The sequence below is a fragment of the Dryobates pubescens genome, chromosome 2 (assembly GCF_014839835.1).
Source record: "Dryobates pubescens isolate bDryPub1 chromosome 2, bDryPub1.pri, whole genome shotgun sequence".
Lineage (NCBI taxonomy): Eukaryota > Metazoa > Chordata > Aves > Piciformes > Picidae > Dryobates > Dryobates pubescens.
The window spans coordinates 19,426,258-19,450,133 of NC_071613.1; the positions used below are offsets into that span (position 1 = coordinate 19,426,258).

The window sequence follows — 23,876 nt, forward strand, 5'->3', positions numbered from 1 at the left end:
GATGCAATAGTCATGTGTCCCTATATTTCTGAATTCCATTTACAGCTTGAGCTGGTGGGGCTAAAGTTAGCTGAGGCTGGCAGTTGTCCTTCAGGTGTGCTATTCAAAGAATGGGAGAATTTGGAGCAGAGTGTGCAGGTGTATCTCTGCTGGCAAGGGCAATACTGCTCTTCCTTGCCCAGTCTGAGCTGCATGGGCTGCTCCTCTGCCATGTCAAGCGGAGATGGATCCTCTTCAGTGGCTTTTTACTTACATTTTCTTGGTCCCATAGCAGAGTCAGCGTAGGAGTCAGATGGAGGCTGCCAATGTGTCTGTGTTCAGACAAGGAAACAGAATGCCAGAAGGTCTTTGAAATCCTACATGTTCTGTGATGTTGTTTTCTGTCCCTCCAGAGAGAGCATCGGAAAGTCTATTCCAAAGCACAGCAGAATTTCAAGACTGAGATCCTGCTTGAGGCAGAGTTGAGGAGTTTAGGTCAGTAACCAAAGGTTTGCACTTAAAACTGCCAGTGCATTTCAGGAGTAAGTACAGGCATAGGGCCAATTCTCACATCCTGTTTTTCAGAGACCCTGAGATTGCTTGAGGAGTGGCAGGTTTTTCACATGAACAGAATTTTGATGCACAGCATGAAGTTTTGAGATGCTTGGGACAGAATTTCAAAGAATTACACTGCAAGGTATGGATGTGATGATTTTAAAGTAAAATTCTACGTAGGAGTCCTTGAAAAATTAGCAAAACAGAATTCCAACATTTTGGTTTTGTCAGGGAAGGAATTCTGTCTCTGAGATGTGGGGCATTGTGAAGTAGTTTGAGGTCGGAGCTTGGCATGGTTGTAATAAACAGAATGGTCTAACACTAAATGATAGGAAAACTTACAAGACTCTTGGTTCTCACTGTGGCACATGTTCTGGTCACTGGCTTTACACACAAACCAAACCAAAGTGCTTTCCTTATCAGCTCTGCATCCACGTGACTGAGAGGTTACATGGTGCACATTTTTATTGATGACTTTTCACAAGTTTGTCTCATAAGGCTTTCTTAAACCTTTTGGTGCAATGGCTGTTGTGAAATCAGGTTTCAGATAGCGTTGCATCATGCTGATTCTTCTCCTACACGTCTTTCTCCAAGCTCAGCAACATATTTTCTCTATTGCAGCTGCTGTCATGAATACCCATATTGCTAATAGACTGGGGCAGGATGGGAAGCAGCTTTCAAATTTGTGGTTCTTCACTAACAGTGGGAAGTGTCGAGCATGTTACTGTGTGAGTGAAGCGATTGCCTGTTATTTAATGTGCATCTGCAGACCAACTGCAGAATCTCACTCTGTGCCAGCAGATTGAAAAGGGAAGAGGTACATGTGACTCTGATCCAAAGTGTAAATGTGTGTAGCAGTGTGGTGCTGCATCCTGGAGGGCCTGAAAGAGATTTCCTTGTGCCTCTGGCCTCCAGTTCTGGCTTTCCCTCTGACCCTCCTGGCTTTAAACTGCAGCCTTCCCTGTTCTTCCCTCCTAGTTACACTCCTTGAAACCCTCGTGAAGCTTGTTCAGGCCTCCCAGAAGCCTGGTGAACAGATCCAGTGCACCAGTGGGTGAGGAGTGCATCTTGACACAATGATGAACAGTCACTTCTAACACAAGCCTCAGACCAAATGCTCTGGAAGTTGTAAGTTATTTAATTTGCAGGTAGAACAGCAACAAATGATTGTTGAATTGTGAATAGATGGAGTAAATGAATGGACTGGATCTGTTTAGCCCAAGACTGTAACTGGTGGGTCTCAAGTCAGTTACAGTGTCCCCTCTTGCCTAATGACCATAATTAAGAGTTTCACGTTTTCTGAAAGCTTGCTTTTGAAATGGAAAAGAAGGGGGTTATTTGTTTGTTTGTTTGCTTGATTTTAAGATCTTCTCCAGCATCTACATCTATTTATTTATTCACTTGACTCTTCCCTTCCTTTTACTAGCAGGAAGCACTCTGGTCACTGTTGTGTGTTCCTTTGCATTGATAAGTATTTCTTTACTTTATTAGTAATCATCATCTGTGCTGAGCTAATAAACTGATTCAGTGACCTGTACAACTGATTCCCCCCACCTCCCATTTCCTCTGACTGCTTGTGTTTCTCACTGAAGAATGCCGTCTTTGACCGGTCCTAACACTGTGTGCCAGTGCTTTATGTTGAAAGGGAGGATAGAAGCCTTTGAGTCAGCTCCCTGTCATTCAGTGCTGGCTTGTGATTGAGACCAGATGTGATGGCTGTTCACCACCGCAGGGTGACAGGGGTCTGAGGTGACTTATTTCCAGCCTTTCCTTAGGTAACTTCAGAAACAGTGACCTTCAATCCCTGCCTGTCAGCCAAAACAGTAGAGCAGAGCAGTGTTCAAATACAGTGATTTTTTTTCTTTAAAAGTCATGTATTTTTGTCTCTGAGGATCTGTGGATCTTGATCCCAGCTGATAAAAGGATTGGAACTGCCCATTTATTATTTTAGCTAATAAAAGAGGATATTGTATATTAGCTTTTTCACATTCCAAGGCCCTACCAACAGAGTTAAGGTTAAAGGCGTCTGATATTCACAATTAAAGAATGGAGCCTTTGTTTTTAGCACAGTATGCAGCTGAGACACAAGGAATATGCCAGGAAATGAAAACCAGGTGGCTTGAGTTTGAGTTTTTAAGCCCAAAGAAATAACTGGGGGGGGGGGGGGGGGGGGGGGGGGGGGGGGGGGGAAGGCTGTTTCCTCTCTTAATAAAAATAGGTTAGATGTATACAAAATAATGTCATTTTTGTCTGTAGTAGTTTGCAGATGTTTTTATACAGGCATCTTACATTTCCACAGAACAAACGCAACAGTAAATAGGTTTGTCTTAAAAACCCTGTGGAGATACAGCTGGAGGTTTCTGTCACACCGGGTTCTAAGTTACTTCTGAGTACATTGAAAGATACAGTGTGAGCAGGCAGAAGGTTTTGTCTCACAAGGTATATATTTAACATCCAGCTGCATACAAATATAACCTAATATTGCAGCAGAGCAGGTTTCCCACAGGGAGGTGGTTGGGGCCCCATCCCTGGAGATATTCAAAGTGAGGCTTGACAGGGCTCTGGGCAGCCTGATCAGTTGAGGATGCCCCTGCTGACTGCATGGGGTGTTGGACCTGTGGAGGTCTCTTCCAACCCAGACCATTCTGTGGTAATATTCCAGCTACGTGACACTACCAATTTTTGCTGTTTGCCCAGGATGCAGGTGTGAAGCTGCTTTCTTTCCAGCTGCCTGGAGTCTGTAGCACAGGCCTTCTGCCACATGCTTTGCTGTGACACAAGGGTCATTCACTTGTGATTTGAGAAGCACTCTCCGGTGGTCACTGAGAAGCTTCTCTTGGAACATCCTCTTCCTAGAAGCTTGGCTTCATCCTTGGTATCTAAATGAAGACTAGAGGTGCTTGCTGATGGCGGGGGCGGGGGGGGGTTGTCTGTGCAAACTGACATATGGTTAAACACGTTCTACAGCTTATTGGTGTTAAGGCACAGTGTGCTTTTTTTCAACTAGTTGATTCAAAGCCCAGCATATCTGAAGTAGCACATTTCCAAGGACAGTTTCCCTTCTCTGTGAGGATGTTGTTTGAAATTTTGTCAGCTGCAACACGGAGTATGACAGTCCTAGAAGGGCAGCTGACCAAGTGTCACATGAGAAACTCAACTTTTCCTAAGCTTTTTGGGCTTCTTGGCTTGCCAAGTTTGATGAACAAGTCCATCTTTGTCCACAGTGTTTCCCTGCTAGTGCTCACCACCCTGTTTTGTTGAATATTTTGTGTGTAAGATTTTAGTGGAATATTTCTTTGGAGTTTGCAGGAACAAAGATAAGTTTCATTCTAAAATGCAGCCCTATATATGTCATTTGCTCACTCTTTGTAGAGAGCTACAATCAGCAATTGCACAAGCTTTTGCATGGCTTATCCATGAAGATCTTCCTCTGAATCACTGTCTGAAGGTGGGAGAAGGACATCCCAATATGCATTTGCTTGCCCATGTGCAAGTAACAAGTGTGTTTATGCTCCAGGGTACAGCTTGCTTTTCTTCTTATGGCCAGTTACAGTTTCTTCCTCTACTTTGTGTTCCAATAATTCTTGGGTGTTTCAGTCATTGGAGACAGCCCTGTGTCCCAAGTTTTTGGGAGTTACTGCATTTTCATGGTGTTAGATGTGCAAGTCTGCTGTTCATGACAGCTCCTCAGCTGCCAGCTCTGGATTCTTTATGCTGACATAATGCCACAGTTGTCCACCCTTCAGAAACCTTATTTTTCATGTAGCATGGGATATGCAGTGATTTAAAACCAAAACCAAACCACAAAATCCAACCACCATCACATTTGCATTTCAGGGTATATCACTAGTTGCTTGGATTGAGTCCGTTTTGGGTTGTTTTATATTATCCAGAGGGATCTTGATGGGCTGGACCCAAGCCAACCTCATGAGGTTCAACAAGACCAAGTGCAAGGTCCTGCATCTGGGTTGAGGCAATCCCAGGCACCGATATAGGCTGGGTGGCAACTGGCTTGAGAGCAGCCCTGAAGAAAAGGACTTGGGGGTGCTGGTGGATGAGACCAGCCTCTGGTGAGACCACACCTGTAGTACCGCAGTTCTGGAGCCCTATTACAAGAAGGATCTGGAGGTGCTGGAGTGTGTCCAGAGGAGGGCCATGAGAATGATGAGAGGGTTGGAGCACCTTTCCTATGGAGACAGATTGAGTGAGTTGGGGCTGTTCAGTCTGGACTTCCAGTATATTAAGGGGGCTACAAGAAAGTTGGTGAGGGACTTTTTAGGGTGTCAGGCAGTGATAGAACTAGGGGAAATGGAGCAAAACTAGAAGTGGGTAGATTCAGGTTGGATGTTAGGAAAAAATTCTTCACTATGAGGGTGGTGAGACTCTGGAACAGGTTGCCCAGGGAGGTGGTAGAAGCTCCATCCCTAGAGGTTTTTAAGGCCAGGCTGGATGTGGCTGTGAGCAACCTGATCTAGTGTGAGGTGTCCCTGCCCATGGCAAGGGGATTGGAACTAGATGATCCTTGAGGTCCCTTCCAACCCTAACAATTCTATGATTTTAGTCCCTTTCCAAGTGAGGCTTATGAAGCTTTTCCAGTGTCAAGGAAGGTTCTTCCAGCAAGGGTCTTTGGAGCACTGCTGTGAGGGAGGCCTGTGTGATACAGATACTGCCTGTGGGGAGGTGTTTTGAGACTTCCTGTGCAGTTCAGCTATCAAAGAACTTCCTGAAACATCTGTTAAAGGTTTTACCTCTGGTTTTGCTTCCTTTGGAGTTCTTGGGGCCTCTTTGTAACCTGCCTTTGGAGTTCTGCTGGTATGGATTGGGATGATTTTAATTATTTTTTTTCCCCTCTCCCCTCCAGGGGAATTAACACACCTCTGACTGTAATACTTGTACTACCATCACTTGCAAATCACTTCTGTAAACACACGTGATCCTTCATCTTCCCCTGTTTCAGCAACACATGCTCTTTGCATTGGTAAAAGTTGTATCTCTCAGCTCCTCTTTGAACAGCTCAACTGCTGAGCAATTGTGTTCAACTCTTTATTTCAGGTGTTTAATCTGTTAATTTTTTCATATTGTTTTACTCCTCAGTTTTCATCTTTTAACTAGGTAATTTTCTTGTTGTATCACATCCATTTTGTATGGCTCAAAGCCAAGCCAAAACTCCAGGTATCCTAATCAAGGCAGTAGTCCTGGACTTTGCTGAAGGTACTCACTACTGCTATGTTCAACCCTAATGGCTGTCTTATTTACCCCAGAATAGATTTCCTGAGCATGGAGAGGTAAGATCTGGGTCCTTGGTCTTAACCAGCAAACAGCTTTGCTATTTTAATTTAGGGTGAAAATGAGGAACTGTCTAGCACACCTTATGTGTTGTCACAAATGTATGTGCTTGAAGTTTGGCAAGTGTGGGTGTAAAGGAGCAGTGTGTAGTGATTCAAGTGGGTACTGGGACTTCCTGCTCTGCCAAAGGATTTGCTCAGTGACTCCATTGCTAAACTTTCCTGGAAAACACCAGTTGTGACACTCACTTCTTGGAAACCAGCCTGCCGAGACTCAAAGGGCAATAAGTTAGAGGACAATGGTTACCTTCTAGAGGCCTTTCAGTACTTAAAGGGGCCTACAGGAAAGATAGGGAGAGTAGTCATAGGATAAGGAGTAATGATTTTAAACTGAACGAAAGTAGTAGGTATTGGGAAGAAACTCTTCCCCATGAGAGTGGTAAGGCAGTGGAACAGGTTTCCCAGAAAAGTTGTGGATTTTTCATCCTCGAGGCATTCAAAGCCAGGTTAGATGGGGCTGGTCTAGTAGGTGTCCCTGCCTGTGGGACAGAGCACATGTGGTTCTTCAAGGTCTCTTCCAACCCAAGCCATTACGTGATTTCTTCTAAGAGGTGCTGCAGAATAGAGGTGGCACTGGCTAAAGCATTCATCCCAGAAAGAGAAGAGGGGGAAAATGTATTTGGTGTGTGAAGTATTAATTTTATCTGCTTTTCTCTTGCACATTAGCTGTGGGCACATTGTTGTGGTTCCTTTGTGAAGCACCCTGTTGCATTTTAACTGCCACATATCCAAGTTGACATATCAACCCTCAGTTTTTACAAGGATATATCTGTGGGAAGAAGGTGTTTATACTGGGGAAACAACGGACTCCGTGCTGGTGCTAGGGCCTGCAGGAATGAGTGACAGTCTGACCTCTGAGGAGACCAGGAGATGTAGGTGTGCAACCACCACTGAGCTGGTAAATCCACCCTAAATCCTGTGAGAGTCACCTGAGGCCACCCAGCTCCTGGGGCTTGAGCGCCTGGGCTGTGTGCAGGGAGGGAGTGCTGTGCCAGCGATGCTTGCCGTCGCCTCCGCTTCCTTCTTCCAGTGATACTGAAGTGGATCAATCTGTTCTATTCTCCCTCCTATTCAAGCAGTCTAAGAACTGCAGTTTAGTAGTGGTTGAAAATCTAAACATTAGCTTGCAACAGGGGTAGATTACTGAGAGACATATTTAGAGTGTGGATTCTCCCCAGCATTTGGCCATAGGAAGGCATAGAATCATCGAAAGGTCTGGCTCAGAAGGGACTTCCAAAGGTCATCTAGTCCAACCCCTGCTGCATCCTCAACTAGATTAGGCTGCCCAGAGCTGTGTCGAGCCTCATCTTGAGTATCTCCAGGGATGGGGCCCCAAACAGTTCTCTGGGTAACTTGTTGCAGTGTTCCACCACCATCATGGTGCAGAACTTGTTCCTAACATCCAATCTAAATCTGCTGTTCTCTAACATCAAACCATTGCCCCTTGTCCTGTCACTGCAGGCCTTTGTAAACAGTCTCTTTCCATCCTTCTCCTAAGCCCCTTTCAGGTACTGGAAAGTCTCCCTGGAGCCTTCTCTTCTCCAGGTGGAACAATCCCAGCTCCCTCAGCCTGTCTTTGTAGCAGAGCCAGCTGGTGTTATTTACTATGGCAGAACAATGCTTTCTATCCTTCAGGAGACAGGTTCCTTGCCTTTCCAGGGCTTGGCTGTGTCTTCTTGCTGTGATAAGAGTGCTCCTTAGCATTGCTTATTCCTATCAGCCAAAATGAGTTGCTGGAGTGAACTGCAGCCATCTGTACTGATGTTGGAAAGGAATAGTACAGCCTGCTGTCAGCTATCTTAAGCTGCTAGCAAATCAGCAGTGTGACATGGAGGATTTAGCAAGGAGTCTCACACTGAATTGTAGACCACATTAAAACCAGTCTGCCCTACTTGGCGTTACTGATGTTGCTGTTTAACAGGGAGCATTCTGGTTATCCAGGCGTAGCTTTGCCTGCCTCTCTCTGTGTCGTCCTCCCCACTTCTGTGTAACCGGGTTTAAATCACATAGCACAACACACACAGAGCGTAGCGCCCGGAACATGCATTCTGTTTGGAAAGTTAGTTTCCTGTGTAGTCAACACAGAAAGTCGCAGAACTGCCGAAGCAGGGTGCTGAAATACTGTGCTGAAACGTTGTTTCCGGCTCTAGAGGAACTGCACAACCTGCCAAGAAGCACTGCGTGATGGGGGTGTGATTTGTAACCTGTTACTTGTTCCAAGTACTGCTTACTGCTGTTGTGGTGGTTTGGCAGAGTCGAGATGTCAGTGCATTATTAAAGGGTTAGTGCTACTACACAAGCATCAATCTATTTTCCACGTGAACAATCAAAAATGTTGCACCCTGATACACTTAGGTGGTTTTGTTGTGAGAGATAAGGGAATGAGCTCTCACCTTGCCATCCCCCAAAGCTCAGCTTTGGTGTCCATCTCCCCTACCTGAACACTGGTGCTGTTTTTCTGCCAGCAAGGTGCTTTTTTCCTTCTCACTGTGCTCTGGGACTTAGGGCATTAGAGGAGAGTGAGGTAGTTGTACCATTAGCTTAGGAGCTCATATCTGACCCGCTTTATTCTTATAGCTGGGTCTGTGATTATGTCTGAAGATGTTAACAGTGACATTATGCGGAGCACAGCCATTGACCCACTCTTCTGATCTTGCAAGAGGATCAGGGCAGACATCTGCAGTCACGCAGAATGTTACAGATGTCCTTGAGGCATCCTGTAAGTACAGGGTTCATCTGTATGGGCTGAATCCACGGGGTTTTTAGTCTGCTGAGCATTATATATCGTCTCTCTTGTTAAGTCAACATATTGTGCAAAATGAAGGTTTAGGAGTCTATGATGCCAAAAGAACTGTAACTGTTTTCTGCATACATAAAGTGTTCTCCACATGAAAGATACAGAGCAGACATTTGTATCCTATGAGGTCTACTGCAGTGAAAGACAAACCCATTTAAAAGGGATTTGCACAGACTGCAATAGAGTTACCCAGTCCTGGAGTCATGGCTTTCCTCTCAGATACCATGTTCCAACTCACATAAACAGAGAAGGAAAGTAGGGTTCAGCTGGAAGCGCTTTGTATTTTATTCTGTTGGATCTTTCTGGTTTGTTTATTGAAGGCTCTCAGCAGTTCTTACCCACAGAGGCTGAGGTTTGGTAAGGAACGTACCAGAGGAACCGATGTTGATGTTTGGAAGTCAGAGCAAGGTCATGTGCTATCCAAAAATTCAGTACTAATAAAACTGGTCGACCACAGGATCTTCCTGTTTGTGGTGCTTCCTGAGTGGGCTTCACCCGTACTAGTATGTGCTGTGGATGTTCCTGAGATGTGCTGTCAGGAAAGTTATCATCGTTTCTCCAACATCACTACAGCTTCCACCTTGTTTCTGTCCATTCACTGCAAGGCTTTGAGACACTCCTGATCTAAAGAAATTACTAATTTTTCCCCTCCTAGGAATGCAATAAACTTGCATCAAAACCATCAGTTGTTTACCCTGATGAATGTATGTAGTTATTAAAACCAGGACAACCTCTTGGAAAAATGGAACTTCCATCAAAATTTTACCAAATTCTCCTTCCATTACCTTGTTTGGAAATGGAAAAGGGGTTGGGGGCAGAGAAATGCTTTGTTTTCTTTTTCTTTGGAAACATCCTTATTTGGCATCTGTAAAGCATTTACATTCCCTGGTTCTGGATCAAAGTCCTTCCATGGCTCATGTTACTTATTTCCTTCTTTAACTAAAGCACTGAAAGAAAAATGGATTTTTCCTCCCTCAGGATTACAGTATAAACCACTGTAAAAAGTCAAATCCCACCTTTTAGGAAGGAAATAGTGAGAATGAGGAATAAACCATCTTGAAATACATAATCTGAAGAACCACCACCACCCACTTCAGAATGAATGCTGCCAGTAAGTGCAAATCTCTGTGGCAGTTCTGAAGTGTGTAAGGTAAAACTTAGTAAAACTAAAGTAAGATAACTGTGCTGCTGGATTTCCTTAGTTCCTCAGGTTCCAAAGGTTTGTCCTTTCAAGGCAGGAACTTTATCCTCCTTAGTCTGTGTAGCAGCATGTAGTTGGCTCAGTGTTGGGATACAAGATGCAGATGGATGAGGCACTAGTCATGTTAGAAGCAAAACACTGTTTTCTTTTATTGTGTGAATGGCAGGATGAAGTTTGGGGTTGGCTGACTTATTTTTCCGATAGAAGGACAAGCAACTTCTGTGAATCAGCTATGACACATGATCTTGGTTTGACTTTGGAGGGGAGTGCAGATAGTTTTGTTTCTGAGTGCAACACAAATGCTTTCCAAGTCTGCCCCACTCTTTGATTCTGTGCTCTGGAGAGCTTGGGATTTCTGCTTGGTTTTCAGAGCTGTACTGCCAATTTTTCCAGATTCTGCCTTTTGTAGAGATGTGGAATGGAGCCCCATCATCCCCTTCAGGTTGCAGACAAGCTGCAGTGGCCTATGACCATGAATATTGTTTCTCTGCTGTTTTTAAATATTACTACAGCAGAAGGCTGTATAATGTGTTTTTCTATCTATATTGTAGGAAGAGTTTGAACATCTCTCAGATTTTTAGCCTGTGATGGTCCAGCTAGCTTGAGGTAAGCCAACACCACAGTACCCTGTATTGCCCCAGCATTGTTCTGAAAACAAGTCCTGAATTCTCATCTATATTTTAGTGCACTCAGGTATTTTAATTGGTTTAGAGACCTTAATTCTGTCCAGTTCTAGTCTAGTGTTGTCTGTTTGTGAGGGAACACACAGTACTGCATAGCATGCTTTATGTTCAACAATAAAGCACTAGTCTGTTAGGCCACTTTGTTTCCATTAGCTTTCATTCAGCATATGTGAACTTGATCCAGACTTCCAGTGTTCCTTCAAAAGTGTTACTGACACCCTCTGTGACACTGACCTCCCCACAGAGCTCTTTGCCATGTAATTTCTCTGATGGAAGGAGAAAAACCCTCCCTTCGGACTGTGAGCTAAACGTCAAAGAGGAAACCACCGCAGTGCTGCTCCCCTCTTGGTAGCAACTGCATGTTAGTTGCTCTGGTGCCACACCCCTTCTAATTCAGGCATGGGATTTTGTTCTTTGTGTGACTTGAAAAATTAAATATAGTTGAGTTTAGAGAAGGAATTTGCTATCAGAACAGTCCCACGCCTTAGCTGGGCCTAAATGCTGGTGGTGGATTCATTAGGCCCTGGCAGAGGATCAGGCGTAGGTCTCCTTCCTCTCTGCCCACCAAGACTGGGTTGATACAGATTCCTGTCTCATTTAGCTCCTGCAATGCTCCTCACTTCCAGTTCTGTGGCTTTGGATAAGGGTCTGGTTGTTTCTTTCCAAAATGGAATGTTTTGCTTGATGGATTTCAATGTTACTAGCGTGCTTCCATTGGCGTCTGTTTACTGTACCTAATACCAGCCAGAGGGGACGATCATGCAGGTACTGAGAAATAAATAAGCCTACGGCATAAAATCTGCTTTATTAAAATAATGATGATGTCCTGATGCAACTGAGATTAAAGATTGGTGGTTTATATTAGTGTGATGATGCTTCAGTGAATTTGTTCTGGAGTATGATAGTAAAAAAGAGACTTCAAAGCTAGGAGTTGCAAATAACTAGTTCCTGTGGGTTATTTAGGTTGAGGGAGTGTGTAAAGAGAGATTGGTGTAGCATCCATGTTAACTATCAGTTATATTTTTCTAATGAGCATGACTCCTTAGATAAGTATAACTTGTGCCATTACCTGATGGTGCACTCAGAGGGGTGGCAGGAGTCTTACCTCCTGGAAACCATTTGCTGCATTCTTTAAAGGTCAGGCATACCTTCAAAACAAAAGTCAGCAGAAAATTAGGATTTAGATTAAAAAAGGATACTTCAAAGCCAGACTGCCAGACTTCCAGACCATGGGGACTGGAAGACCCTGCTTTTAAAGTTCAGAAGCTGTTGTCCTGAAATGAGGGCGTGCAGATGGGTAGGATTGGAATACTTTACACTCATGTATACCTATACTAAAGAAGCCCTATTCTTACATCTTCAATTTTCCCTCCATCTTTCCTCTAGAAGTTTAATGACCAAGATTCAAGATGAATGACACAGGAGATTTAAGATATTGTATATACACATAAATGGGAATAGGGTTGAGAACAGAGACTTTATATACTGAACTTTCCTCTTGCTCACTTGGGTTTGCTCCTTCCTTTTCATCTCCTTTTCCTCATTTATCCTCCTTTTTTGACTCCAGTACCTTACAGCAGTTGGTTTCGAGCATCTGGTTTGGTTCAGAGTCCAGACTTCACAGCCAGGCCAGCAGCTGCATATTGCAGGCTTTTTTGATGGTGTCTGTTGGGGTTTGTGACACTTTTTCTTTTTTTTCCTGTCTGTTGTTGGAAAACATAAAGCAGAATCAGGTAACTTGGTCTTTTTCAGGAAGGAAGGAAGGTCAGGAGATAAAAGTAAAAATCCCAAACAAACAGCAGAAGAGCCCTTTGGCCTTCTTTATGCGATGCAAGGCAGCACTAAGCACAGGCTTTTTCTTCCCTTTGGTCCTGCCCTGACTGCATCATGTGAAATCTTGTCCAAAGCCCTTGAAAATCAACTTTTCTTTCTCCTGACTTACTCAGTTTCTAGATTAAGCACTGGACTGTGTGACAAACTGCTAAAAATGTTTGCAACCTCTTGTCATGAATGGTAAAGCTAGATCTGTATCTGTGTGATATAATCAGGAAGTATTTGAATTGAAGCGAGGTCTATGTCTGGATAAGAGGAGGTCCTGCTGAGGTACCTCTTCTCCCCTTTCTGCCCTTATCAGTGGATCAATTCATTCATTTTGTTTGAGGAGGAAAATCTATGAGATAAAGAAGAACCTTCCTTGGGGGAAAAAAATAAATTCTGCCTTGTGAAAATAAAATGTACTAAAAGAGAAGGGAGGGGATCTTGTCCCTGTTGGTGACTTCAACCTGCCAGATATCTGCTGGGAACTTAATTCAGCAGAGAGGAGGCAGTCCAGAAGATTCCTGGAGCGAATGGAGGACTGCTTCCTGATGCAGCTGTTAAGTGAGCCTACCAGGGGACAGGCTCTGCTTGACTTGCTGCTCTCCAATAGAGAAGGGCTGGTGGGAGATGTGACCGTGGGAGGCTGCCTAGGGTGCAGTGACCACGAGATAGTGAAGTTTTCAATATGCAGGGAGATAGGGAGGAGTACCAACAGAACCTTCACCTTGGACTTCCGGAGGGCAAACTTCAGCCTCTTTAAGAAACTTATTTGTAAAGTTCCCTGGGTACCAACCCTCATGAACCGAGGGGTCCAGGAGGGTTGGACCTACTTCAAACAGGAGCTCTTGAAGGCACAGGAACTGGCAGTTCCCATGTGCCGAAAGATGAGCCGGCGGGGAAGGCGACCGGCCTGGATGGACAAACAGCTTCTGGAAGATTTAAGGGGAAAAAGAGGCTGTATCACCTTTGGAAGGAGGGGAAGGCTTCTCGAGGTATGTTCAAGGAAGTGGTTAGATTATGTAGGAATAAAATTAGAGAGGCAAAGGCCCAGCTGGAACTGAAGCTGAACACCTCTGTCAAAGACAATAAAAAGCATTTTTACAAATATATCAACACTAAAAAGAAGGGCAAGAAGAACCTCCACTCCTTACTGAACCTGGAGGGGAACACGGTGACTGAAGACGAGGGAAAGGCTGAGGTCCTGAACGCCTTCTTTGCCTCAATGTTTAACAGCAAGGTAGGAGTCCAGGATGAGTGGCCTCTTGAGCTGGGCAATAGGGTCGGGGAGCAGTGTGATGCCCTGGAAATCCATGAGGAATTAGTTTGGGACCTGCTGAGCCACTTGGACACTCACAAGTCCATGGGACCGGATGGGATCCATCCTAGGGTGCTGAGAGAGCTGGCAGATGACCTGGCCAAGCTGCTTTCCATCATTTTCCTCCAGTCCTGGCTCACTGGAGAGGTCCCAGATGACTGGAAACTGGCCAGTGTGGTCCCCATCCACAAGAAGGGACGGATGGAGGAACCTGGAAACTCCAGGCCAGTCAGCCTGACCTCAGTGCCAGGGAAAGTGATGGAGCAGATTATCCTGGAGGCAATAACTGCGCACCTGAAGGATGGCCAAGGGCTCAGGTCCAGCCAACATGGATTTAGGAAGGGCAGGTCCTGCCTCTCCAACCTGATCTCCTTCTATGATCAGGTGACCCGTCTGGTGGATGTGGGGAGGCCTGTGGATGTGGTCTACCTGGACTTCAGCAAGGCCTTTGACACCGTCCCCCACAGCAAACTGCTAAGCTGTCAGCTCGTGGCTTGGACAGCAACACTCTGTGCTGGGTTAGGAACTGGCTGGAGGGCTGAGCCCAGAGAGTGGTGGTGAATGGTGCCACATCCAGCTGGCGGCCAGTCACCAGTGGCATCCCCCAGGGATCGGTGCTGGGCCCCATCCTCTTTAGCATCTTCATTGATGATATGGATGAGGGGGTTGAGTCAGTCATCAGCAAGTTTGCAGATGACACCAAGTTAGGAACAGATGTTGGTCAGTTAGAGGGTAGAAAGGCTCTGCAGAGGGACCTCAACGGACAGGACAGATGGGCAGAGTCCAATGGGATGGCATTTAACAAGTCCAAGTGCCGGGTGCTGCACTTTGGCCACGGCAACCCCGTGCAGAGCTACAGGCTGGGGACTGAGTGGCTGGAGAGCTCCCAAACAGAGAGGGACCTGGGGGTACTGATTGACAGCTGCCTAAACATGAGCCAGCAGTGTGCCCAGGTGGCCAAGAGGGCCAATGGCATCCTGGCCTGTATTAGGAATAGTGTGGCCAGCAGGAGCAGGGAGGTCATTGTGCCCCTGTACTCTGCATTGGTTAGGCCACACCTTGAGTCCTGTGTCCAATTCTGGGCCCCTCAGTTTAAGAAGGACATTGAGACACTTGAACGTGTCCAGGGAAGGGCAACAAGGCTGGGGAGAGGCCTTGAGCACAAGCCCTATGAGGAGAGGCTGAGGGAGCTGGGAGTGTTTAGCCTGGAGAAGAGAAGGCTCAGGGGTGACCTCATTGCCCTCTGCAACTACCTGAAAGGTGGTTGTAGCCGGGAAGGGGTTGGTCTCTTCTCCCAGGCAACCAGCACCAGAACAAGGGGACACAGTCTCAAGCTGTGCCAGGGGAGGTTTAGACTCAAAGTGAGGAGAAAGTTCTTCACTGAGCGAGTTGTTCGTCATTGGAATGGGCTGCCCAGGGAGGTGGTGGAGTCACCGTCCCTGGAGGTGTTCAAGAGGAGATTGGACGTGGCACTTGGTGCCATGGTCTAGTCATGAGGTCTGTGGAGACAGGTTGGATTTGATGATCCTTGGGGTCTCTTCCAACCTTAGTTATACTGTGATACTGTGACTTCCAGATGGCAATGACAGGCACCTTGAAGCATTTTCTGAGGTGTCTGCCCCACTCCCATCCCTCAATCACTCTGTGTGCTGTAAAAGTGCAGGAGGTGGGGAGATGGTGACAGCAACAATTAGTTACTGTCTCTGGGAACTGAGGCCTTCCTAATTCAGATCCACACAACTCTACGTTTTTGCTCGTTTCCACCACTCCACTCTCATAGTGATGCTTATACCTCACTCTAAACTGACTCCCACAGAGTAATTTCAGAAAGAAACAACAAGATCAGTTGTCCAAGGAGGAAGAAAGCACAGCAGGATGTTTGTATACTGCTATTAAAGGCAACAGGTAGAGACCAGAGGCATACTAGAGATCTGAAGTCATCAGAAATTGTTGCAGATAACAAATGTGTATTTTACTGTCAGCCCTGTCTCACTCACGTGTGCTCAGCAGTGGCAAATAAACACTGCCAAGGCACAGAGTGGCTGTATTTAGCTTTCTTCACAGGGCAGAAGCCAAACACAGTTACACCCTCCCATCTGTGAGTGATCATCCCGCTTAAAGGCAGCAGCAGAGCTGACTTTGGAAAGCCGAGCTGAGCCCTGCCTCTGCCGCTCAGCTGTGCAGGCGGAGCAGGGAGGGAGGGAGGGTTGCGGTGCAGATTTTTGACTGCCTTAAAGCGACCACATCCTGTTGGGCTGCAAAAGCATCAGGCTAATGCACAGATCTGTCTGTCTGAGAATCAGGAGTGCTGGTGGGGACCCAGCAGATAATTTGCAGACACATTTGTGTTGATGCAGAAGGAACAGTGGTGTGGGGAGAATTCCTGACCCTGCTCCTTCACTTGATCTGTTCTTTCTTCCGACTCAGTTCCTGGGCCTCTACAGTGTTTGAGTACAGTGCAAATGGATTTATTTAAATGAGGTTGTTGTCTTTTTCCTCTGGTGCACCTCTCAAATATTGTTTTCATGTTGCTGCATGAGAAGACTAACACTCGAGTCTGTAATGGCAAAGTAGTACTCAAAGCAGCAGCCAGTGGCCTTTACCTGAGATCTTTCCAGCAGTGCCTCATCTTGCAGGTGGGAGAAGTTCCTTGTACAAGCAGGAAGGCCAGGCACCATGAGAGCAGGTTGTTCACCCAGGACCACTGTGAGAATTGTTAGTAAGGTTCTCAAGCCCTAAGTCTGTGCCCAACCCAAACTTGCAGCATTATACCACGTGAAGGTGGTACGTGGGATCTCAACAAGGGGCAGATCACATATGATGATGCTTTAAGTTCTGTTGAAGTCATATGCTTAAAGCTAAGTGTGCTGGGGAGTTTTGCTGAGCACAGGTGGGTATGAGAACATCAAGTGATTTTTCTGACAAACTCCTGAGTGAGGAAGTGGCTTGTGTGCATACAGCTGCTCATAGCAAGTGGTATTCATCCAGTTTGGGATGGAACTGGAGGAGATTGGCTTTTGCTAGGCACACACACACACAAAAAGCAGAGGCCTTTTACAGTGGGCCAGTATTCTACAGAGCTCTCTTGTTGCCAGAAGATCAAGAAATCTCAGTGTGGGCAACTGCAAAATGTTTGGGGCAGTTCTATTCTTCCTTGCTGTTGGCCAGAAATTACTTAAGTGCTGGAGTTGAAGGCCTCACATTCCTGTTTTGCTTTTTGACATATGTAATGGTGGGTGATTGTGGTTCACAGAAGAGTTTGAGTGGATGCACAGAGTCCTCTTAGCATCAGTATAAGAAACAAAGCAGCCATGCTTATAGGATTTCTTTACAGTTCCATGTCAGAGGCCCAGTGTAGCCCTAGGCCTTTTTCCTTTCTAAATTCAACTCTGATCCAAGGTGGCAATATCTGTATTCTCATTAAGGCTGCTGCATGCCTATTGTGGTGGTACTTGTTAATGTCTCAGTGTGAAAAGTCAACACCAGGTTTGAGAGCTGCAGGTATGACCATCCCTTGAAAAAATAGCTCTGGATATGAATGTCTTTGTGCCTCTTCATCTCAAAACAAGATGGTTTGGCATACTGCAGCCTTTCACATGAAATTGCTGTAATCTACCAGCCAGGGCTAAGAAGCTGTTGAGTACAATAGCTCAGAAAAGAGGTTTGATTCTGCACGGTAAGTCAGAAGCCCATAACACAATTGTTTGTGAGCAGGAGGGGAGAAATCTTGGACTTCCTTACTGTAATGCTGATAACTGTGACTAATCTTGGCAGTCCGGGCAAGTGACACTTCAAATGGACAATGTAAATACACTGGTAAGAACTTCTCTGAGCAGAGTGCTGCCCCAGTAACATGAGATGCAATCATTTTCTGTTCTATTTGCCTCAGAGGGACCTTCCCAAGGAGTGACTCTATAGGGTTGGTCCGTTCAGACACCATCCTGTGGGGCCTGGGAAAGAAGAGCTGGCACAAGACTGTGCTTATTGGGAATGAAAATATTTTAATATTAGCTCACATCTATGTCAAGTATTGAATCCCAAAGAAGTGGGCCCCTACTGCATCAGCAGATTTCCATTCAGATGGCAAACTCCCTGACAGGAGATTGTTGGGGCTCCCAAGGAAGCTATGAAGTTTTGTACCAGATTCTTGGGTCAGAAAGAGAGGGGAGCAAACCTGAAAAGTCTTTTTCCTCATGTATCCACCAAGTTTAATGACAGTGAATGCCAAGTTTTTGGAAAATAACAACCCAAATCTTTCCTTACAGTGCTGAAAGTTCCTTCCATCATTCTTCTTTTTTTTTTTCCCCTTGCTCTCAGCTGGAATATAATTTCTGCTTCCTTCTGACCTCTGTGTGTGTTTTGGCAGAGCCTGGGAGTGGACTGTCAGCAGAATTCTTGGATGGAGTCAGTGGGGGACAGAAAGGCTCCAGTCCATCCATGGTACTCAGCAGCTCTGGGCTGCCAGCTGCTCTTTGTAGGGTGAGGTGTGACACAGAACAAATTGGTTGATGCCAGTGTGGTGCTTCTGAGTGTTCTGTAATGACAAAGACCATGAAAGGTGAAGGTACTAAAAAGAACAACTACTTGAATTCAGATGTTCTTAACAGGTACTGGGTTCTTTCTTGCTGCCTTTTATTTTTTTTCTTTAAAAGGCTGATTTATTTAACACTCATTTTCCATTATACCCCCTTTGAAACAGATGGAGTCAAAATGTGTTGTAACTTACATGTTATTTTTAATCCCTATTTATAATGATGCCTCAGAAGCCTGAAACCAACATCTGTTTCCTTCTTGGGCTGGTTTTCTTCCAAAGACCACACTTCCCTATTTTTTTTAACTACTTAAAGCCACCCCCTTCTGTAATCAAGGGCTGGAGAATCATAAAACACAGTCCTATCAGATCTGTTGTGGAGATCTCCTTACTGCAGAACCTAACTTGTGGGGAAGTACCTGGAATACTTTATGCAGCACAAAGGAGGGGAAGAGGGAATTTTCAATCCTTTGCTTTTCACTTACGTGTCCTTGAAAGAATGTAATTACCCTCATTACCGTCAGCCTGTTTGTAACTCCTCTTGCTGAGCCTTTTGCCAATGATTTTAATCAAATTCCATGCTTCAGAGAGATTCAGCTTGTCAGCTCTGAGGGGTAAAGAAAATTTACCCCTTCACACAGCTTTTTTTTTTCCTCCCCTGTTATGTGCTTGGCCGGCAGCCTTGCCCTGGTGCTCCGGTGCCATTGACAGCTCCATCCGAGGGTGGTACTGGTGCTTCTCCCAGGTCCGCCCCACAGCCCAGGGAGTGATGCTCATTGCCCTCTGCAGCATGGAGCATGGGCTGTGTGGCTTTTTTGTTTGCTCATTTAAAAAGAAGTACAGTTGATCTGCTGTGCTGGTCCTTGAAAAGCAAAATAATAGACTATAGTGACTGGGAAAAGACTTGGGCTTGTCAAGAGATTCTTAGGAGGGGAAAAAAAAAAAAAGGGTAAAAAAAACCCCACCACCCACAGACTCTCGACAGTTATGCCTCTTTGCTGGGACTTGACAAGCAGCTTCTGTGCATGGCAAAACGGGAAAGGTGAGAGGCCGTGTGGCCCGTTCAAGGGCTTGGAGCGGCTCCTTTCCCGCCTTTTCTCAGCGCGCGGGGAACCGACGCGGGCACGAAGCCCTCGGTCCTCAGGGGTAGGCATCGCGTCCTGAGGCGGGGACGGAGGTTCCACGGCCGCCTGCGGAAAAGGATCTGAGGATACTTGGCTTTCGGCTCCCTCCGGCTCCAGACCGATAGCAGCCAGCCAGCCCCTCCGGGTCTTACCCGCGACGTGCGGCAGGTGCCCCCAGCGCGCACCGGCGACCCCCGACTACGCCCAAGCCGCCGGTCAGGGCTGCCCCCGGGACCGTGGGCAGGGTTTGTGCGGTGAGGCAGGCCCGGCCGGGCGGCACCGGCGCGAACAAAGGCGGGGCGGGGGGAGCCGAGAGCCCCCGGAGCGGCCCTTGCGCTCCGCTCCGGCACCGGCGCGAACAAAGGCGGCGGCAGACGGCAGCGCGGCTCGTGCGAGCTAGCCCACCCGCCCCTGCTTCCTGGGCCGGGCCGGGCTGGGCTGGGCTGGGCTGGGCTAGGCTGGGCGAGGCGGCCTCCGCCCCACCGGCGCGGAGCCGAGCCGCCGCTGCTGCCGCTGCCACCGCCGCAGCAGCGCCGGTCGCGGGGCGCGCTCGTCGCTGGAGCTGTATATGCGCGGGAGGAGCGGCGGAGGATGGCAGTGCTCAAGCTCGCCGACCAGGTGGGTGCCGCGGGGCGGCGGGATTGCCTTAGCGTCTCCCTCAGCCTGTTTCGCTCCCTTATTCCGTCGCGGCAGCGCGGCCCGGTCGGGTCGGCGTTGCGAGAGGTGGCCGAGCCGCCGCAAGAGGCCCTTCTCCTCAGCCGGGAGCTCGGCGGGGCCCGGTACGGAGGTGCCCATCGCCCCGTGGTATGCCGGCTCCCCGCCGAGCCGCTGCTTCTCCGCTCCTGGCCGACATTGTCTCTACCCGCACCGGCGGCGTGTGGCGGCTGGCTGGGGCTGCGGTCCTGGGGCCGAGCGGGGCGCAGGGCGCCGAGTAGTGGCAGCGGGCGCTCGACCCTCCGCCGTCCCGCGGTCGCCGGTGAAATCCTGACATCTTCCGTCGGTGGGATGGGACCGAAGGGTCTGCTGTTTCGTTTCCGAAGGCCTCTGGGCTCTGCTCATCCTTCCGGGGGATTTGTCCCTCGTTCCGTTGCCGTGCCTTTTTACTTAGGAAGTGCCTGTTGGATTTCGCTGTGGCGGTTGTTCGTAGGGTACTAGGGAAAACAGCAGCATTAAACCCCTTAGATCGTGTTAAATTTAGCAGTGGGGAGACAGCTGTAATCAGCGTTAAAGTAGTTCTTATCACTGGTAGTTAAAAGCATTTAGAAATATTTAGCAAATTGATATTATGGCTCCCACATCCTGATTTATCCACATAGTCTACCAACTGTTACACACACTGTGTGCTTTAATCTGCTATTTTAAATTTAACGTGGTCTGCTAGGGATCTGCAGCGTGGGTGTCCTGCAAGCTTCAGACCTTCCTGTTGGGTTCAGAAGGGCTTGTCTGCAGCCAGCCTCTCTCCAAACATCCCTCATTTCTAGATCGCTAGTCTCCCTTCCAGTCTATTTATGCATTTCTGAGAAAATAATCCACGTGCACAGAGCTGCTGCATAGTTTTGGAAGGAAAGAGAGGATGAACCTGCTTCTAAAGTAAGAGCAGCCCTGTGTAAGCAGGCACAGTCTGTAACACGTTTTCATGCAGAAGGCAGTATTTGTGGACTGTCTTCTGACACGTCCCCCAGACATTCTCATCTGTGGATGTAGTGCTTGTGACTGACAAGGAAAATGTTTCACACCTTGAGGCTTTGCTGCCCTGTGTTGTGCAGGCCAAGCCTCGTAAATAAGGAGGTTCAGGTAGGATCTGTATGTTAAGTATCCAAGGAGCAAGCATTGTTATTAAAAATACATATGTTGCAGAGGACCAAGATTGCACCATCTTGGTGCTTTTTATGTGTTTAATGAAGCCCTTGAATTTGCTGCCTTCAGTGTTTCTAAACCTTCACTGGAATCTTGCAGTGAGGATTTTGCTTCAGCAGTAGCAGTCAAAACAGATTTCAGTCAACTGAGTCCTCTCTTGATGAAGTCTGTATTGGTGTAAAAATATGATAGGCTGTTGTTGTCTTTGCCTTCTTCCTTCTCTTCTGAGAACCCTTGAAGCTGAGGATGAGGTTCCTTAGCGCTATCGTTATACACTTGCTTGCTGGGGACTCTCAAAATATTGGTGGATGCTCATGGTGATGCCTGGTCAAGCTGTGGCCTGGGATGTGATCTGTTTTTTCTTCACGAGGATGTAGTGTTTCTTTGTCTCATGTAATTTGTGAAGGAATATGTTGGTCTGCCTGTACTCATTCTACTGGATCTATTTTGATTTTCTTCAGTTTCTTCAACAGATCTTTTTCTTTTGAGAAGCTGGAGGAGGGGGAGGACATGTTCTAAGCTGGCTGTGGTGCTTCCTCTTAAATTGATTGGTAAAGTTTACATGTGCCTCTTTCTGTGTATCTGGAGCCTTCCCAGCGTTCAGCCTGAGCAGTTGTAACCAAGGGTGGCTGAGCTGTGTTCATCTACATCAGGTTTGAAAAGTGTGGTCTGCAGGCTGGCCCACCTCTGACTAGAGGAGACCTGGTAGCAGCAGCCCCGCATTTACAGACAGACCCCAGCAAAACAGCGGTGAAGGTGGGATGAAGAATAATGTGCCTGGAAGGATTTGCATCTTCTGCCCGAGCTCAGACTTGCTGAAGCTGTGGGAGTGAGCTCCTTCTGTGCTTCTTCCTGCTCTTGAGGACAGAGGCAGTTGTGGCTGCCATAACATGCAGTGATTCAGGAAACCATTTCCTTTGGCTTCAACACCAGTGACCATGCAGTCTGTGTGCTGGCAGCTGCAGGACCTAGGATGCTGCAGACCCACAGCAGTTGAGACCTGTGCTGCTGTGAGCATGGGCTGGTTTTTGTCCACTGAATGGGAAGCCTGGCTCAGGTCTGAAATGTGATGCTTAGGGGAGGCTGACTCCAAAACCAAGAGTCATCTCCTTTGCCTATCATTGCCATTAATGTAGCACATGCTTTCCTCTGTCTCCGCAATTTCTTGACCAGTGAGGAGACCTTTGTGTGGAAGACTAGAGAACCTCTGTGCTGAGAGTTTAAACACATGTTTCTCTAAGCAACCTGTTTCCTCCTGGCCTCCATATTTGGCTTCTCTTACTGGCCGCACCTAAGAGCACATGGAGCAGTCAGATGTGAGAAACTAATGACGCGGTTTCTCATGCAGGCTTTGAAGACAGACAGACTTTCATTATTGCCTCTTTCTTGATAGAACTGAAAGGTGCTAAGGCATGGCTGTCTTTAATCCTTCAAAGAGATCTGTGCTTTGGCTGTATTCACTTCTTAGTCAGGAGACTTTAAGAGCTCCGCATTAGGGTAGGTTACTTGAATTTCCTTCCAGTGATGGTAATTGCTGCTCATCAGTCAGGCCTGGAGAAACCCTGCAATCATTTAACCACAGGAAGTGTATTCTACCATAGTTTGTTCCTGCATGAATTTCTTCCAGGCCTGCCTGCCTTTCAGTAACCCCACATTGGCTGTTTTTGAAGGACTTAACACTAAGCTGAAATCTGTCTAAGATAATTCATAAAAGTGAAATTAAATGCCTGGGATTGTAATTTGTCTGTAGTGCTGTGTCTGCTGTTTTACATATTTCAATTGTCATGTATAAAGTCACAAAACTTATTCTAAATCTTCAAGTTTTTATCCAGTTCTTTGCATTTTACCACTTCTGCAGTGGATGTTGACTACAGCAAGCAGGCAAAGTGCTTTAAGAGCTGAAAAAACCCCCAAATTTCAGTTCTAAGAGTTGTTGTTCCCCATTGAGTTTATTTGTTGTACCTTTTCTGGTTTTGTAAGTGTTAGTGTTTTATGTTATGTAGGGGTGCAGATGTGTGTGATAAAGCCTTTGCATTTAAGCTAGAGTTTAGAGGGAACAGAAGACAAGTGCTTCATCAAGTGGGTGGCCAGAGGCTTTCAGGTGTAAGTTGCACTGAGACAGATTGAGCCTGGCTCTGCATGTCTGACAGGGCATGAAAATCCTTGCTGTGCCCCTCGGGTGCTGTCTGAGGAAACCTCCTTACTTCATTCCTTCCTGCATTTCGAGTTGCTGTTCTCTCCTTCTCATCAGACTCCATTACCCTTTGCCAAAGCTCTTTAAAGGTGAGAGTATTGACTAGTTTTTTACTTTTGTGGCTGCTTTTTAGCAGGAGGTGTTGCCTTAAAGCACCTCTCTGCTGTCATCTGAGTCACTAAGAGATGCAGATACTTCCTGCACTGCTCTCCCTGCAGTCCTTCTCACATCTTGTTCTTCATACTTGGTTTCTTGAGAGCTGGGTTGGTTTTTTTTGCCACTTGCAAACTTTCCAAGAGAAAGTCAAAGTTCTGCTTTTTCAGGGTTGCCACTAATGGTTCTGGGCAGCAAACACAGGTGATTGCTCCTGCCAGTGCTTTGTTTCCTAGTTAAGTGTTTTTACAGGGGAAATGTATCATTCTGTCTTTGAAAGACACTAAAGATGTTTTCTATGAACTAAATGTATGTACAAACCAA

At 46.6% G+C, this 23,876-nt stretch overlaps 1 protein-coding gene across 11 annotated transcripts in view; it reads left to right on the forward strand.

Moving 5' to 3' along the window:
• Positions 1-19,835: 19,835 nt before the first annotated feature.
• ANKRD44 (ankyrin repeat domain 44) overlaps positions 19,836-23,876 on the forward strand; it is a 140,388-nt gene continuing 136,347 nt past the window's right edge. For 7 of the 11 annotated variants that reach the window (XM_054171559.1, XM_054171550.1, XM_054171501.1 and 4 more), the window contains exon 1: positions 19,836-19,966. In XM_054171559.1, coding sequence (XP_054027534.1) covers positions 19,940-19,966 — 27 coding nt within the window. In that variant the 5' untranslated portion in view covers positions 19,836-19,939. The remainder of the gene's footprint in view (positions 19,967-23,876) is intronic. The other 4 variants (XM_054171584.1, XM_054171517.1, XM_054171530.1 and 1 more) reach the window with 1 other exon arrangement.